The sequence below is a fragment of the Panthera leo genome, chromosome E2, assembly GCF_018350215.1.
Source record: "Panthera leo isolate Ple1 chromosome E2, P.leo_Ple1_pat1.1, whole genome shotgun sequence".
NCBI classification, from domain to species: domain Eukaryota; kingdom Metazoa; phylum Chordata; class Mammalia; order Carnivora; family Felidae; genus Panthera; species Panthera leo.
In genome coordinates, this window is record NC_056693.1 from 15608594 (window position 1) to 15626126 (window position 17533).

At 44.1% G+C, this 17533-nt stretch overlaps 1 protein-coding gene across 1 annotated transcript in view; it reads right to left on the bottom strand.

Annotated features, from left to right (window-relative positions):
* Nucleotides 1–17167, bottom strand: part of SPINT2 (serine peptidase inhibitor, Kunitz type 2) — a 28121-nt gene extending 10954 nt beyond the window's left edge. The window contains exon 1 of the mRNA XM_042919621.1: nt 16665–17167. Within this exon, the coding sequence (XP_042775555.1) occupies nt 16665–16770 (106 nt within the window). The 5' untranslated portion in view covers nt 16771–17167. The remainder of the gene's footprint in view (nt 1–16664) is intronic.
* Between the last annotated feature and the right edge of the window lie 366 nt (nt 17168–17533).

The window sequence follows — 17533 nt, forward strand, 5'->3', positions numbered from 1 at the left end:
TAAGCAAGGGAGCCGGATACACACTCTGTGCAGGTAGAGAAGGCTGAGTGTATAAAGAAGAAAGAAAAGCCTATCTAGGGATGGATAGTAGTTACCTTGGTGAAGTCCGCACTGCCCAGAATCTGGCCCTTATTTTTGTAAACTCACACGCTTACTCTTAGTGCCCCAGCTGATGAGATGCAGGGACGGTGATCCTTGCTAGCAAAGCACACAAGAGGATGCTGACGAACTGTCAAGCAGGTTGGATATATATATGAACCAGCATACCACCTCGGAAAGCAAGCTGAAATGGAGCATGTCACTTGGAGTCAGAGTAAGGAAAAGTCTACAGCAGAATTCCTATGAACATCCTTCTCCATCAGGATCTACCAGGCAGGCCAGAACCACACAGTAGACAACTCAGGACACACCTCGGTCAAGAAAACAGTCAAGATGTGCCTCTGTGACACTTCCTTTCCTGACTGCTGATACTGACTGCTGCTTCTTTGACTGGAACATTCTTTCTGTAGATGTGATGGTCCCTTCCTAACAAATCTTGCAAGGCTGAGAGGCCATTATGTCCCAGACAGCTGCTCACATCTGCTCTTAATGACCACATATTGACTTCATAGTTTAAGTTTCAGAAAACAGCCTTATTTTTAGGTTCCCTGGGTGGGGTAAGAGGGGATTGGGGGTGGGGGGGGGACTTCACTTTTTCCTTTGCACAGGCGAATTCAGAAATGTATCTTTATTAAGAGAAAACTTGGGACTAAAAATACAGTAAGCCTGTAAAGACAGAATGTGGACAATTACTGAAGCTGAACGATAGTCCACGTGGGCTCACAGAACTGCTTTCACCCAGGGGCGCCTGGGTGGCTCAGTCTGTTAAGCATCTGACTTCATCTCAGGTCATGATCTCTGGTTGGTGAGTTCAAGCCCCACGTTGGGCTCTGTGCTGACAGCTCAGAGCCTGGAGCCTGCTTCAGATTCTCTGTCTCCCTCTCTCTCTGCCCCTTCCCCACTCACACGCTGTTTCTCTCTCTCTCAAAAATAAACATTAAAAAAAACTATAAATAAATAAAAAGAACTGTTTTCACTATTGTTGTATACATTTGAAAATTTCTTAATAAAAACAGCTTCTCTTTTTTTACACAAATTTCATTAGAGTAGAAGAGCTCAAAGTAGCAGATTAGTTGGCTGAAGCTAGGTTCAATAAAGATGAAATTTAACCACACCCTACTGTGTCAAGACAGATCCTTTCTTTGAGTATGAAAGTACCCTGTCAAATGGAGAAAATTCTCATTTTGTCACATGCTTCTACTAACTCAACTGCTTTTAAGCCTCTATGATATAAATTTTTATTCACTAGGCTTAAGAAGTGAACTCATGAAAAAGAATTTTGGGGGGTGCCTGGGTGGCTCTTGGTTAGGTGCCAACTCTTGATTTTGGCTCAGGCTTGTGGAATCGGGCCTGGGTCGGGCTCCACACTGACAGCACGGGGCCTGCTTGGGATTCTCTCTCTCCTCTCTCTATGCCTCTGCCCCCCACCTCCTGCTCATGTGCATGCTCTCTAAATAAATAAATAAATAAATAAATAAATAAATAAATAAATAAATAAATAATTTTGTTTGTTTTAAAGGAGGCAATGTTCTTTTAGGAAGCACAGGCCATACATTCTCCACTCCCTTTCATTGTTCTCCAAAAGGCTTGTACAAAAAGCCAGAAATACTTTAGTATGTAACATGGCTTCCATGACTTATCATCTTCCTTTAAAAAAAAAAAAATTACTTTTAATTAAAGTACTGTACCTTGGTAGATCCAGGTTAAAATCAAAATGAACCAAAATGGGGGTGCCTGGCTGGCTAAGTTGATGGAACATGCAATTCTTGGGGTTATGACTTCAAGCCCCAAGTTTGTTGTAGAGATTACTTAACAGCTCAAGTCATGATCTCGTGGTTCAGGGGATAGAGCCCCACATCAGGTTGTGCTGCCAGCACAGAGCCTGCTTGAGACTCTCTCTCCCCTTCTCTCTGCCCCTCCCCAGCTCGCACTATCAAAAAGTAACAAACAAGTCTTAAAAAAAAAAAAAGGAAAAAGGAATGTAGAGCTTTACTTATTTTTTGAAACCCCACCTATTGCCTTCACTAAGCATTATGCCAGGCACATTATGTACACTATTTTTAATAGTGGTCCAATCAGAGCCTGAGTATTAACATAACCACCCCTCAGATGGACAGAAAGAAAAAGCCACTATAGTAACAGGCAGTGGGGAAAACATGAAACTGAAGTTGCCTAAAAGCCAAAACATTCCTCAGGGCCTTCATCACAATCTGAGGGCTCAAAAGGCCAGGCCCTTTGCTGGGCCTGTTTACAGTCACACTTAATGACAAGGTCACAGACAGCACCACTGGTCAAGGCTGAGAGGAACCTGGTAGGACAAACTTTCAGGAAGTTATTCCCTAATAAATATTACTATTTAATAAAAATTAGTAATAAATATTAGTAATAAAAATTACTATTAAGAGATGACAAAACAATATATTGGTCTTAGAATAGCACTGGAAAACAATCATGAAAAATGCCTCAGGTCCTATTTGTACGCTCACAAATTCTAGTGGAAAATGAAATACATCCTGTAAGTTTTCAAAATGCAGAGTAAGAAAAATGGAAAAAAGCTGCAGAGCACCAAATGTGTATCTACTTGCTTCAGAATATGTAAAAATGGAATTCCTGTCTTTAGGAACTAGTTAACATTCTCTTGGAAAAGCATCAGAAATGGTTAAAAATCACATATTATCTGAAATATGAACCTAAATTACCAAACCCTGGCAGGCATTTTGAACATTGGCTATTATAAAATTGCCAAACAGCCTGGTCTTTGCCATGAAAAACAGGTTCCTCTGGTTCTAAAGTCACTAGAGCTTTAACCAAGACAACAAACCAAAGGCTCAGACACCTTCACTCCATGTGCAATGGGCTGGAATAACCTGCTGTCACCTGCTAACAAGGACATCATAGGAATTTTAGGCTCCCAGGCACTACCAATTTCATTTAACTCTACAGGCTTAAGACAGTATCTAATTCTCCAAAAATGTATAGTTGTAGCTGTGCCTACTCTAAAAAAATTAAGTTAATAAACCATTTCAAATATTCTGAAAACCGGAGAACATACCATAACACAAGTATATCTACTTCTCAGCGTTAACAAATTCTAACCTTTGTATACCCCTTACTTCAATCCCACCTTCTCTCTCTCCCCTGAATAAACAACTGCCTTGAACTTGGTGTTTTCTTTTATTCATGTGTTTATACACAGATTAAGTTTACTTCTAAAACAAGCAAAAAGAACTTTCCTAGGAGTCTAGCCTTTGACAGGCTTTTTACTCCCATGGGTGCTACAGACTAAAGAACCCTGACTTCTTTATTTTTATTTATTTTTTAAATCTACATCCTAGTTAGTTAGCATATAGTGCAATAATGATTTCAGGAGTAGATTCCAGTGATTCATCCCCTATGTATGACACCCAGTGCTCATCCCAACAAGTGTCCTCCCTAATGCCCCTTGCCCATTTAGCCCATCCCTCCACCCACAACCCCTCCAGCAACCATCAGTTTGTTCTCTATATTTAAGAGTCTCTTATGTTTTGTCCCCCTCCCTGTTTTTATATTATTTTTGGTTCCGTTCCCTTATGTCCATCTGTTGTTTATATTATTTTTTTTAATTTTTAAGAGAGAGAGACAGAGTGCTACCAGGGGAGGGGCAGAGAGAGAGAGAAGGAGAGACACAGAGTCTGAAGCAAACTCCAGGTTCTGAGCTGTCAGCACAGAGCCCAATGTGGGGCTTAAACTCACAAGCCGTGAGATCATGACCTTAGCTGAAGTCGGACACTTAACCGACTGAGCCACCCAAATGCCCATTTTGCTGATAGCGCTGCTATAAACATTAGAGTGCACGCGTCCCTTCGAAACAGCACACATGTATTTTGATTTGTATTTCCCTGATGATGAGTGATGTTGAGCATCTTTTCATGTGTCTGTTAGCTATCCGGATGCCTTCTTTGGAAAAGTGTCTACTCCTGTCTTTTGCCCATTTCTTCACTGGATTATTTGTTTTTTGGGTGTTGAGTTTGAAAGTTCTTTATAGATTTTGGATACTAACCCTTTATCTGATATTTCATTTGCAAATACCTTCTCCCATTCCATCAGTTGCCTTTTAGTTTTGCTGACTGTTTCCTTTGCTGTGCAGGTTTTTACATTGACGAGATCACAATAGTTCACTTTTGCTTTTGTTTCCCTTGCCTCTGGAAACATGTTAAGTAAGAAGTTGCTGCGGCTGAGAACAAAGAAGTTTTTGCCTGCTTTTTCCTCTAGGATTTTGATGGTTTTCTGTCTTATGTTTAGGTCTTTCATTCATTTTGAGTTTATTTTTGTGTATGGTATAAGAAAGTGGTCCAGGTTCATTCTTCTGTATGTTGCTGTCCAGTTTTCCCAACATTTGCTGAACAGACTGTCTTTATTCCATTGGATATTCTTTCCTGCTTTGTCAAAGATTAGTTGGCCATACATTTGTGGGTCCATTTCTGGGTTCTCTATTCTGTTCCACTGATCGAAGTGTCTGTTTTTGTGCCAGTACCATACTGTCTTGATAATTACAGCTTTGTCTTACATCTTGAAGTTGGGAATTGTGATGCCTCCAGCTTTGTGAACAACCCTGACTTCTTGCTTCACTGTTATGCCTGAGACCAGGCCAAAAAGCCTGGGATCATCTCACAAGCCTGAAGTCACTCATAAAATGGTCCTTTTCCTCCCACCCATCTGTTTATCTAGAGCAAAGCTCAGAAAACATTTTTTATACCTGGCCAAATAGTGAACACAGCCAGTACTTGCTTTGCATGAAAGTATGGAAACCAACTTCATGACCTTTAAACTTGTTTGTCAAAACATTAAAAATTGTGGGTTAAAAATGTATAGAATGAACAGTAAAATTAATATTTACTTAGTACAATGTGGCTAAAACATTAGAAACTTGAGAATTAAAGTGTTTAAATTTCTTTGCAAAAAAAAAAAAAAATTACCAAGAGTAGCTTGAACAGTGCTTGTGATGGTCTTTAGTCCTATAACTTCTGATAATGGAGCAAGCATCGTTTCAATTAGTCTTAGTGAACTGTCACACATCTTTCTAGGTTTGGATCAGCTCCCAACATTTTATCCTTTCTCTTTCAATATCACAACTGCTCTGAGAGGTGCTTTACTTTTTGTGGGTTTTTTTTTGCCAGTGGTACTTCCACTGGAACATCATTGTTTTTGTCACCACTTTCCTTGTTTCTGTTGATACGTGGACCCTCACTAGGCTTCTCTGGCTGCACATCCAGTCTTCCAAATCAAGGCAGTTTCAACATTCCCAAAGTAAGCGAGTTCTTCTATCACTCCGCTTATGCTCCATTGGAATTTTTTGTTTTTCATTTTTTTAATGTTTATTTATTTTTGAGAGAGAGAGAGACCAAGTATGAGCCAGGGAGGAGCAGAGAGAGAGGCACACACAGAATCCAAAGCAGGCTCCAGGCTCCAAGCTGTCAGCACAAGCCCAATGCGGGGCTCGAACTTATGAACTCGTGAACGGTGAGATCATGACCTCAGCTGAAGTCGGACGCTCAACTGACTGAGTCACCCAGGTGCCCCTGTTCCACTGGAATTTTGCTTCCAGCATTACCACTTTTTCTCTTTGTTGCACTTTTCATCTTTTTTGGTCAATTCCCTTTATTGATTAACCACAGGTTAATCAACTGTAACACGGGTTTATTACTAGGAAACAAGGAGGCAAGAAAACCACATGATTTGCTGTGTGTGTAAACTGAGTAACAGATATACAGTGATCAATCACCATGCATATATGTCATTTACATAGTGATCTGTGACCGAAGAGCTGAAACTTGTACTTTATCCAAGTACCCAGAGTTAATATACTTGGTAACTAAAATCCGTGCGTGCCAAAAACCATGCAAAACAGGGATTGCCTTTATTTCAGACTTTGTGGGTCACAATCTGTTCTAACTACTCAACTGCAGCATTGTAGCATGAAGGCAGCCTTCGACAAACATGTAAATGAATGACCATGGCTGTCATTTCAGTAAAACCTTATTTATGGGCACTAAAATTTTATTTCATGTAACTTTTACTGATTCTTGATTTTTTCAAACATTAAAAAATGTAAATAGCTCTTAGGCCATACGCAGGCAGCAACCATGATACAGTTTAATCTCTTCTTTAGAGAGTGTTTATAAAAACACCCAGTTCAGATTTTCCACCCTGTCATTATAGAACTCAGCAAGCCTTATACGTGCAGTCAGAAGCTATCAAATAGACTCCTAGGGTTCACATTTCTTATAACAACACTGACCATGCATTCCTCAGGTTTTTCCTTTGCCAAGAACACTGTAGCATACCCTCCCATTGCTAAAAACAGCACTACTCTTTCCATTAAAGCAACTTAAAATTCTAAAGACAATGATGAAAGAGAAATTACCTGTTATAATAATTCTCAGACATTTGAAAATCTTATTTTACACACAAAAAATAAGAGCACAGTTCACTCCTCAGTATCAAAAAGCAAAGAAAGCAATCAAGAGTCATTTAATCCAAGTGTTTCAAACAACAGGGGCAATGGTTACCACATTCCCAGAGGGCTTGGTGTTCGCAGACCTACAACAGCTGAAAATTCACCATCAAGACATCTTATTTGTTCTGGTTAAGTAACTTGTAAGACATGCACATAACAGCGCTGTTAAAGACAGGCAAATATGTGTGTGCTGGTATAGAAAAATGTCTAAGACTGAGGAGAAAAACAGGAGAATGGTTTATGTATTGTAATTGCTTTCTAAACTTTTAATTTAGACACGTGTATGAATTTACCTTTAAGGAAAGGAACTGAAGGAGGGAGAGAGACTTTTCCAGTTTTTTTCCATCCAGAATACACTGTGTGAGTATTCTAATCTTGTGAATACATTACTTTTTGTTGTTGTTGTTGTTAAGGGTCAGCAGTGTTTTTTTCAGGATAGTGGAATATGGTCCCTGCTGTGTAAAATTTTCAGTTAAAGGGGCACCTGGGTGGCTCAGTCTGTAAAGCGTCTGACTTTGGCTCAGGTCATGATCTCATGGCTTGTGAGTTTGAGCCCCACGTTGGGCTCTGTGCTGACAGCTCAGAGCCTGGAGCCTGCTTCGGATTCTGTGTTCCTCTCTAGTTCTGCCCCTCCCCTGCTCGTGTGTGCGCGGGCGCTCTCTCTCTCTCAAGAATAAATAAAACATTTTTAAAAATTAAAACAAATAAAACAAAATAAAAATTTTGGTTAAAAAATTTTAAACTACATGAGAAATAAAATTGAATGTGCTAAATTCCTTAGGATCTTGAGCAGTATGAAGCAACAAGTGTTTGGTGAATAGCTATTGTATGTAAACAGGGTCACCATACAATGTACCCTCCAGATGAGGACATTTTTCAGAATGAAAGGGGGCATTCTTAATAGTCACTCTGTGACATAAAGTGGCATAAATTGGAACCCTCCAAGGTAAACTGGGCTGAGTAGTCATCCCTAGAAAGCATTGACTGAGGATGCGGTCTTTTGCCCTTCAGGGGTTTATAATTAGAACAAGGCTCGCTTGGGCAGAAAAACAAAAGTCAAAAAAATCACATAACATAAAATATTTCAATCACATTACAAGCCCTGAAATTCAAAGGGCTTGTAAGCCAACACAAGGTACAAAGGAAATGACCAAAGGTTCTGGTATGGGAAGTGACACATATGAAAGTCATTTGGAAAAAGTGTGTAGGACAGATCCTCATTCTGGTAAAGGATCTATGTGTGGAGGGATCCCTGGCTGCCATTATTATCCACTGTCTTACCTAACGCAGTCTTCCTAACCTCCCTGTTTTTTTCCTCATTCATAACATGGGAACAACAGTACATTCAATAAACACATACTAACCTAACAATAAAGCTGGAAAATGTATAAACCCCATATTCTTTTTTTTTTTTTTTTTTTCCAACGTTTTTTATTTATTTTTGGGACAGAGAGAGACACAGCATGAGCGGGGGAGGGGCAGAGAGAGAGGGAGACACAGAATCGGAAACAGGCTCCAGGCTCCGAGCCATCAGCCCAGAGCCTGACGCGGGGCTCGAACTCACGGACTCACGGACCGCAAGATCGTGACCTGGCTGAAGCCGGACGCTTAACCGACTGCGCCACCCAGGCGCCCCTCTTTTTTTTTTTTTTTTTTGAGAGAGAGCCTGTGTGTAAGCAGGAGAGAGGGACAGAGGTGGGGAGGGGAGAAGGGGAGGGAGAGGGAGAGAGAGGAAGAGAATCCCAAGCGTCTGCTTGGATCCTCAGTGAGGAGCCCAACCCCACAACCCTGGGATTATGACCTGAGACGAAATCATGAGTTGGATGCTCAACCAACTAAGCCACCCAGGCGCCCCTAAACCCGTATTCTTTAATTCAGCAAGCCACATGTTCACTGATTTAGGCCTGGCTGGTTTAAAAAAAAAAAAAAAAAAATCCTGCAGATTTTAGAAGCTTGGAATATATAAATGGAAGAATCTTGGGGGGCTCAGGAAGATAAAGCAAAGCTCTGATTGTGAATCCAGTGTAGCTGTGACATAGTAAGAGATAGATTTGGTCACTGCCCCCCGCCCCCCGCCCCCCCAACTGCACCTTCAGACACAGAGGTTTCTAAAATCCTTGTGGTTTCTTGAGTGCTAGGAGCACCTTTGTTCTAATAATTGGTCTTTGACCTGGGTTCCTAACACAAGAGTTAAGAGCCTGGTAATCTCTGGAGTGATAATGAGATGACTGGTGGCTGGGGGGCCCCTATATAGCTTCTGGATGGGGGCTGGTTTTCAGAAAGACAAAGGCAAGATTGAAGGGTTGGAACTTTCAGCCCCACCCTCATCCTCTAGGAAGAGGAGGTGAAAGGGAGTTTCAGTTAATCAATCATGCCCACAGGATGAAGCTTCAGTAAAAAAAACCCTAACTGAAGGGGTTAGGAGAGATGGGTTGGTGAACACATCATGTACCAGGAGGGTGGCTCACCCTGAACTCCACGAGGACAGAAGCTTCTGTGCTGGGGACCCTCCCCAGACCCTTTACTCCAGATCTTCATCTGGCCATTCATCTGTATGTAAATGTATCCTGGAGTTCTGTGACCCATTGTAGCAAATTACTGAACCCAAAGGGGTTGTGGGAACCCTTGATTTATAGCAAGTAGGTCAGAAGTACAGGTGACAACTTAGGACTTTCAATTGAAGATGGGGGAGGGGGCAGTCTTGTGGGACTGAGCTGGTAATCTTCGGGGTCTGTGCTAACTCCAGGGAGTCGGTGTCAGAAGTGAGTTAAATAGGTGTTCACTTAGAACTGGAAAACTGCTTGATGTGGAAAAGCCCATTCATCTGGTGTCAGAAATACTCTGCAGAAAACAGGAGAGTTTTCTCTTTAAAATCCATTTCGTTTAGGGTAAAACTAAGAATGTGAGCAAGAGAACTATCTTGAGGACATTATAAATATAACTCAGCCCAAGATGAAGTGAGGGTCTCTCTGTGTGATTTACACATATTCTGGATATAGTTAGTATAAAAGTGTTTTTCGGCAAATTTGTTAGCAAAAAGTCCCCTTTTGTGACATCTAGACTTGTATCGCCTGGTCTGGAATACACTATTAATCTTGAGGCTGCTTTGAGAGCAACTTGTCTGGGAAAGGGCATTCACTCACTGAAACTTGAATTCACTGGTTAGCAGTAAAGTAAGGAGGCTCAGTCAGTTTCTCCTCCATAGGCTCCACTGAGATACATTCTGCGGGTGCGGATGGATGCAGTTCTTAACAACTCAAATGGGAGGAATATCTTTGACCCACCGACCAAAAACATAAACAGTGTTAAAGATTAAAGGAGTTTTGTATTCCATTATAAGCACAAAGCTTTGAATAAGTAGTAGATATTATATTTTTATGAAGGCCAGACCAATAAAGGGACAGTGGGAATGAAGATAAAAAAGAATGACACAGTTCACTAGAAAGTCCAACCGAATATGATGACTGATGCGACCCAGGGATAAGGAAGACCAGAAGTACCACCTCAAGCTGGAGTTGATCAAACCAACTCAACCATCAGCACTCCTCCCTTTGTTTCTCTGCTGTGTGACCATTTCCATGCTTAAAGTGACACCATCCCTTATCTGCACCCATAGTAAGACAATGGCAAACTATCACATGGATCAAAGTCCTGCAACTGCACATTACTGGAGATTAAGAGTTCAGAGCCTGGGGAAAATAAAAACACAAATGCCCTGGTTACCCATTTGGACCTTCAAGTATCTTTTCACCAAGGAACGAGAGAATTTTAAAAGTTCTGTGTAAGTGGAGAAGTACTGAATATCAGAGATGAACTCTTGGCTGTTTTAATTCTACCATGCCAAATTCCAAAGTTGACATTTATTCTGTGACCAGCCTTATTTGAAAGTGATCTATAAATCCACGTATTTTGGTTAGCTGGGCAGGTTCTTTATACTTAAGTGCTTCTGTTTTCAGTACAGAAAACTACCCATCTCCTCTAGGTTTGGGTGCCTGGAAGTTGTCATTATTAGGATAAGTAATTCAGAAACTTCAAAATAACTGCTAGGTATTTATAAGGAAAGAACATTTACAATGACAAACCCAACTTAAATTATAAGACTCATAAAATCTTGTTTTAGATATAAAATCTTGGCATTTTAGATATAACATTTTGATACATAAGTTTACATTTTATAAACACCAACACCATGCAAACCACCATTCCTACCCACTGTCACCTCATATTCATCACTCAAACAAGACTATAAATTCCACCCTTACCTAAATCTGTAACTAGAATCACAGTAGCCCATCTGAATAACTTGGAAGGAAAGTTTCAATGTCTTTAATGGGTGGGACTCCCTGTTAATTCACATTCAGGGAGGGTGGGCACCTGGGTGGTTCAGTCGGTTAAGCATCCAACTTCAGCTCAGGTCATGATCTCATGGTTTGTGAGTTTGAGCCCCGCATCGGGCTCTGTGCTGAGAGCTCGGAGCCTGGAGCCTGGAGCCTGGAGCCTGGAGCCTGCTTTGGATTCTGTGTCTCCCTCTCTCTCTGCTCGTCCCCTGCTCATGCTCTCTGTCTCTCTCTCTCTCAAAAATAAATAAACATTAAAAAAAATTTTTTTTAATTCACATTCAGGAATTCTTAACATTTTCTGAATAGTGGTCCATTTTCACATATTGATCAAAACTAATAAATCCTCTCCTTAGAACAGTGTTTCTCGATTTTTTTCCATTATCACCCCCTAAAGACCTTTTTAGAAATGTTTCCCTAATCACCCCATTAAATTTCAATACCATGGACATACTGTATACTTATTTATGTGCAGTGGCCATTTGAAAGGTCACTATTGATAAAATCTAGTATTTTTTCACCTGCTTAAGGGCATGCTCTAGACTCTAAATGGCAGACGTAAAGACACACACAAAATATGACCTATGAACTCAAGGACTTCAGAAGCCATGGACCCAGGACCCTTTTGGTGAGATCCATCTCAAACACTAGTGTGTAAAACAGCTTAAATTCTTGCCCTCATCTCAAAAATGGATTTCTAATAATGGAAAATGTACTTCAAATAATTTCAAAGTTACCGGGACTCAGCATCCATGTTCCAGCGTTCCTTTTCAGTTTTCAAAAGATCTTGTCAGAAACAACACGTGAAAGGACATTGTGACCAGGACTGCACAAAGACACCCATAATCCTCATGCTAATACTTCTGGGGTCATCTGTGAAATCTGCCTTAGTCATGTCACCAGTAGGCCACCGGGCTTCCTGGGGTTGATGAAGTCATTTCAGTGTGACCCCTCCAGGCTTCTCTCCCCTCTCACATGAATCACGGGCTACCTCACCACTCAGCTAGCCTCGGTCTAGCCTCAGCACGTAGCAGAGGCTCGGCTTCCAGGCCAACTACCTCAAGACAAGCCTGAGAGTTGCAATGACTTTGGGGATAGGTGAAATGAGGAGTGCTCCAGGAGCCAGGTGAAAGAGAAGTTTGCTTTCTCTATCACAGGCCAAGCTCTCAAATGCTGACCAGAGCAAAGGAATGTTTCTGGTGGAAAGGGGCTGCGTTGCCCTCAGTGGACCTGAAAGTAAGGCCCTCATTGTCTTTAGAGACTGTTATCATTTGTATCTCAAAGGCCATGTTTTCAATACTAAGACACACCAAACCACATCTTACTGTTCTTACAGTACTTGTCACCACATATATATTCACTGTTTGTTTGTTTACTGTATTGTCCTCCTCTCCGAGGTAGGTGCCATGGATCAGGAGGTCATTTGTTTTGTTCAGTGCTATTTCCAGCGCCTGAAATTACTGTACCTGGCACTTGGTAAGTGTTCAATAAATACGTCTTGAATAAATCAATGAATAAATATTTCAGACTGTCCTGGAATCAAACTGTCTCGACAGCAAGCAAAACAAGTGCTTCTTCTGTGAAGGGCAAAAATACAAGACGCTACTTGGGAGAACCCTCAGCTGATCACCAACACCAACTGCACGTTAGCTCTCATCTGTCAGATCTCCAACCACTCAGTTTACAACCATCTGTGGGGGTGAAGAGAAGAGAAAGGAGTGGTGACTAATAACATGCTTACTGGAGAAGTGCTGGAAAGTTTGTCCATTCAGTCAAAGTTCTGGGGGAACTGTAATTAACCCAAGAGGTTGATGGAAACTGAAGATCACTTGAAAGTGCAGTGGAGGCTCTCAAATGAAGGCTGCTGTACTTTTCTCTAGTGGAAATTCCCAAGAACAATCAACAAAGGACTATGAGCCCAGTAACCATTAATGTGAGTTCTGATGCCCACGTTCAGGCATAAAGTCACTGGCAGCAGGAACTACATTTAAACTTCCCAAAGGAATTGCTGAGGTTCTATTCTGAAAAGGAATACACAGTTGACTTTCCTCTTTATGATTTTCTTAATAACATTTTCTTTTCTCTAGGTTACTTTATTCTAAGAATACGGTATTTAATACATATACAAAATATGTGTTAATTAACTGCTTATATTATTGATAAGTCAACAGCAGGCTATTAGTAGGTTAAGTTTTGGGGGAACTAATCAAAAGTTCCATGTGGATTTTCAACTGTACCCTGTGCTGGTCAAGGGCCAAATGTATTATCTGCCCTTGTACTGATCAAAATTAAAATTACGTATTTTGGGGCACTCCAAGTAACAGGATTTATCAGCTAGGACGATATTTAAAAAATCACACACATATGTGCCCACCTGATAAGGGCTTTTCCCTTGCTAACAGCGATGATACACACACACATACCACACTGTACAATTTATAAGGAGCTGTTATTTTTTTTTTACCTCCATTTACTAAGTGGGGCACATATTTTCTTTAATATTTATTTTTATGTATTTTTGAGAGAGAGAGAGAAACAGTGAGTGAGGGAGGGGCAGAGAGGGAGAATCCCAAGCAGGCTCTGCACTGTCAGCCTGATGCAGGGTTCAAACCGTGAGATCATGAGCAAAAACCAAGAGCCAAAATCAAGAGTCATACACTTAACCAACTGAGCCACCCAGGCGCCCCTAAATTGGGCATATTCTTAAGATGGGGGGCGTGGTGTCACAACTCAAATGCTTAGAGATACAGTGGGCAGGCCAAGTGCATAAAGACTGAGGGAGAGTAGTCTATGCCCTTTCCGAAGGAGCACTATAGGTGCTATGTGGGAACACTGACCTGGTGCTGCTCATCTTCACGTTTTTCAGGCAGAGCCCCAAGACAAATTTTTCCATGAAAAATTCCCCAGTTCTACAAACTATACAAGTCACATAAAGCCTGTTTGAGGCCTCTTGGGAATGAACAGTTTATAATCTGTGTGTTTTCCACGGCAGACTGGCACTCTCCCTGAATGCTAGAAACACCCAGAGCAGCACCAGCTCTTCCCCACCTCCATCGGCAGAGGTCTGGAGTCAGGACACTGTCTAGCCTGCAAGTGTCACTACATCCCATGCCCCTTCCTATCCGCCCTCCAACACCCAGCACCTGCTCAACATTGTCAGTCTTGAAACCACATGACACTCCTATCACCTGCTTATCACATCAGCCACAGACTCCTGAATTACCCCCCTTGTCCCCATACATCCTGTTTTGTTCCCATCTCTCTTCTCCCTAACTCCCGGGGTTTCCAGGACTTACCAACTACTGTAAGCAAAAATCTTTCATTTCCTCAATCTTCTTTCTCAACATTCTCGTCACTTTCTTACTCTAACCAAACTCCGCTCTCCCCTGAGGACATGCCTTCTCTTGTGCCCTTCCAAGAGAGTAGGGCTCCTTGCTCCTGGAACTGCTTCTACACCATTCTCCTCCTGCCCTCTCAAACCCTAGCCATTAATCTCATCATTAAAGTAGATTATACCCCACCCTGTGTATCACCGGCTAACTGAGATCACTACTCCTCACTTCATGACTTCAGCTCTCAGTTCACGGTCTTCCATGCTGCCTCTCATTCTCAGTGATTTCCACACCCAGGTAGGTGACCCTCGAACCATCCTGGCCTCATACTCATCTAGTGGCACCTATGCAGTTGCAAGTGGCTGGAGAAACACCTCGCTCTGAGTGGAAGACCTTGCTGCCTGAGAAAAATCAAAGCAATCAGAGGAAAGCGGGGTGGGGAATCAAAACTACCTCCTGCCTCAAATTAAACTATCTGAAAGCTTTCAAACAAACAGAACTTCAGATAAGCAAGGTCGTTAGTTCACACAGCCAGACAGCAGTACTTGTGAAAGGTCAGGAGGTCCAGCCGTCTACAGCAACCAGAAAGGCCACTGGGAAAAGAGAAGGCGTGACTCTGTCAATTACTATTGTGTGACCTGAGGCAAGACCTGTAACTTCACCACCAAACCAGGTTGTTTCAAGGATTAAACAACACACGGGAGCTCAGAGTAAGCAAGAGGTTAACCCTAAACTCAGTTTTGAGAAAATCCAGGCCAGGTAACTGGAAGGTACATCCTAACATAATCACATCACTGAAAAAAGTCCAGGAGTACTGTCAAATTCTAGTTCAGGTTGCAAGAATGATCAACGCTTGTATTCTTGATTCCTTAACCTACGGACTTAATCCTCTCCCACCAACCCGTGATATCCCCGTTAGCTCATTTTTCCTGCCTCCAGTGTAGGGACATTAACAGTCTTCTGAAGTCACCACAGGTGATGACTTGGTGTGCACACATCCTTTCTCTCCTTCCACCCAAAATGCTGGCCTATAAAGCCCCCTGGCTCCTCCCGACTTCTCCCACCTCATATCCTCCTCCAATTATCTCCCCACCCCCCCCACCCCACCCCCTCCTGCTCCAGCTATGATGGTTCTCTGTCTTTTCCTTGAATACCCCCAGGCTTGCCCCCCACCTCAAAGCCTTTGTACTCCATCACCTCCAACTGGACTCTCATCCACAAGGTTCTTATGTGGCTGCTGCCTCCTCATTCTTGTTAGGGCTCAAGATGTCACCCTCCTCAGAGAGACGTCCCCTGACCACCTGAGCTGAGCAGCCCCCATCATCTTACATCATCCTGTTGTGTACTTCACCTTGTTCATTTACTTCTTAGTAACTTAATACTGCGGTGGCTGCTCTTTATCTAAATGTTTACCTACTCACTGTCTCGGTCCCCACCCCCCCCCCCCCCCAACTAAAATATAAGCTCTCCAAGTGCAGGGACCTGGCTTGTTGGAAGTTACAAATGTGCCACTGGTGCCAGCACCATCCCTGACATATAGCAGGGGCTCAATAAGTTTTGCTGAATCAATGAATTCCTCTTTCAAAAGTGTTTCCCACCCCCCCCCCCCAACAAAGCCTGGCTGTCCTTGTCTGAAGCAGTTGAGATTATAACACTTGTTCAAAAAGACGTTTCAGGCCAAACTTCCGTAAAATGTAGAGGTTTAACATTGGGCCTTGTTCTCCGCCAGCTTCTAAGGACCAGTTTCACAAACCCAACCCCAGCTTCTCAATGCCAATACTCTTCTTATACCAAAGGGCCCCAGTCTTGCACCCTGGTAACGTTTCTCCCCTCCAACATTTTTGCTTTGCTTCTCCTTCCCTTGAAACACCTTTCTTTTTGGAGGCGCTCTACTGCAAATTTCTCCGGAGGCTGTCGTCCAATATCCAAAGAGGTGGGCGAGGGGGCTTTTTGTCAGAGGCTAAAACTGCGTCACCTAATCCAACCCCCTCTCAGGCTTGGCCTCCCTGGGCTTTTCTGGGCCATGGAACTTTCCTCTGACAGGAAGTGGCTGGTCTTCTGTTGAGCCTCTCACCCTTTTCCTGTTGGCCAGTGCCACTCCTTCTTGGTCACTAGCCCTAGTCTCCTCCCTCACCCGCAGGAAACTTTACCAACCCGGGCTCCGCCGCTCGTCCTCACTCCCAAAGGCTCCCAAACCTCTTCCCCAGACTCAATCTCCCGCAGCCGGCTCCACCACGCCCCCGCTCCACCAGGTCGCCCCCAATCTCCTCTCCCACCAATTCGCCCTGATCATACCTCACCCAAGGCCCTTCGCACCCCAACGCAGCCGCCAGACCCTAATGTCCCACCCTCGGCCTCTCTGCCTCCCGCTCCTCCCAGGAGACCCTCCCGGGCCCTCACCGTGGACGCTACGTTCTCCGTCGGCCGCCTCAGCCCCGAAAAGGAGCAGCGAGGCCAGCAGGGCGAGGAGCACCCCGCACCGCCTTGGCCCACACAGCTGCGCCATGACGGGCTCCACCCGGCAGCGCAGGCGAAGCCTCAAGCGGCTGGCCGTTAGGGTCTCGCGATCAGGTGCGGGAAGACCCTTGCCGCGCACGCGCACTGGGGAGCCTCGTGTTCAGGTGCCGGCGCTCCCAGAGGGTCTGCGAGGTGCCGCCCTGGCGCTCCCGCCGGAGTCTCGGGGACTACCCCTTGTCGGACCTTCGGTGCGCGGACGGTCTGTCCGCTACGCCCACGACGCTTCAGCCCGCCTCTCTCTCGTTCCTTGCCTCCGGCGACCCTTCGCCGACTCTCCCACCGTTCAGACCCCCACCACACCCACAAGCGCTCGGTGGGCGGTAGAGCCAATGGCGGGCGCCTCGAAGCAGCTCCCGAAGGTGGCCGGCCGGGGAGGGGGCGGGGCGCACCTGGCGAGGCGGAGCACGCAGAGCGCAGGCGCAGGGAGCAGGCACCTGGGCGGCAGTCCTCCTCCCCCGGAGCACCTGCGCCGGCCCCAGGATTGGGGGAAAGGGGCGGGGCTTGCGTCGGCTCCGCCGGGGGTAGGACCTAGCAGGTGAGGAAACGCAAACCTGCTGAGCCCCGAGGCTCCTGTTACCTGCTCCGAGGTTTGGTGACGTCCGAGTACCCTCGCTCCTGGGCTGGGCCTCGGGGTGGGAGGAGAGGGTGCAGAACCTGTGGTTCCAGGCTTGGAAGCCCGCCTCGTTTCAGCCCCCCTTTGAGGGCGAGGAATTTACTCCTTTCTACATGCCAGCGGTCACTGAGCGCCTACT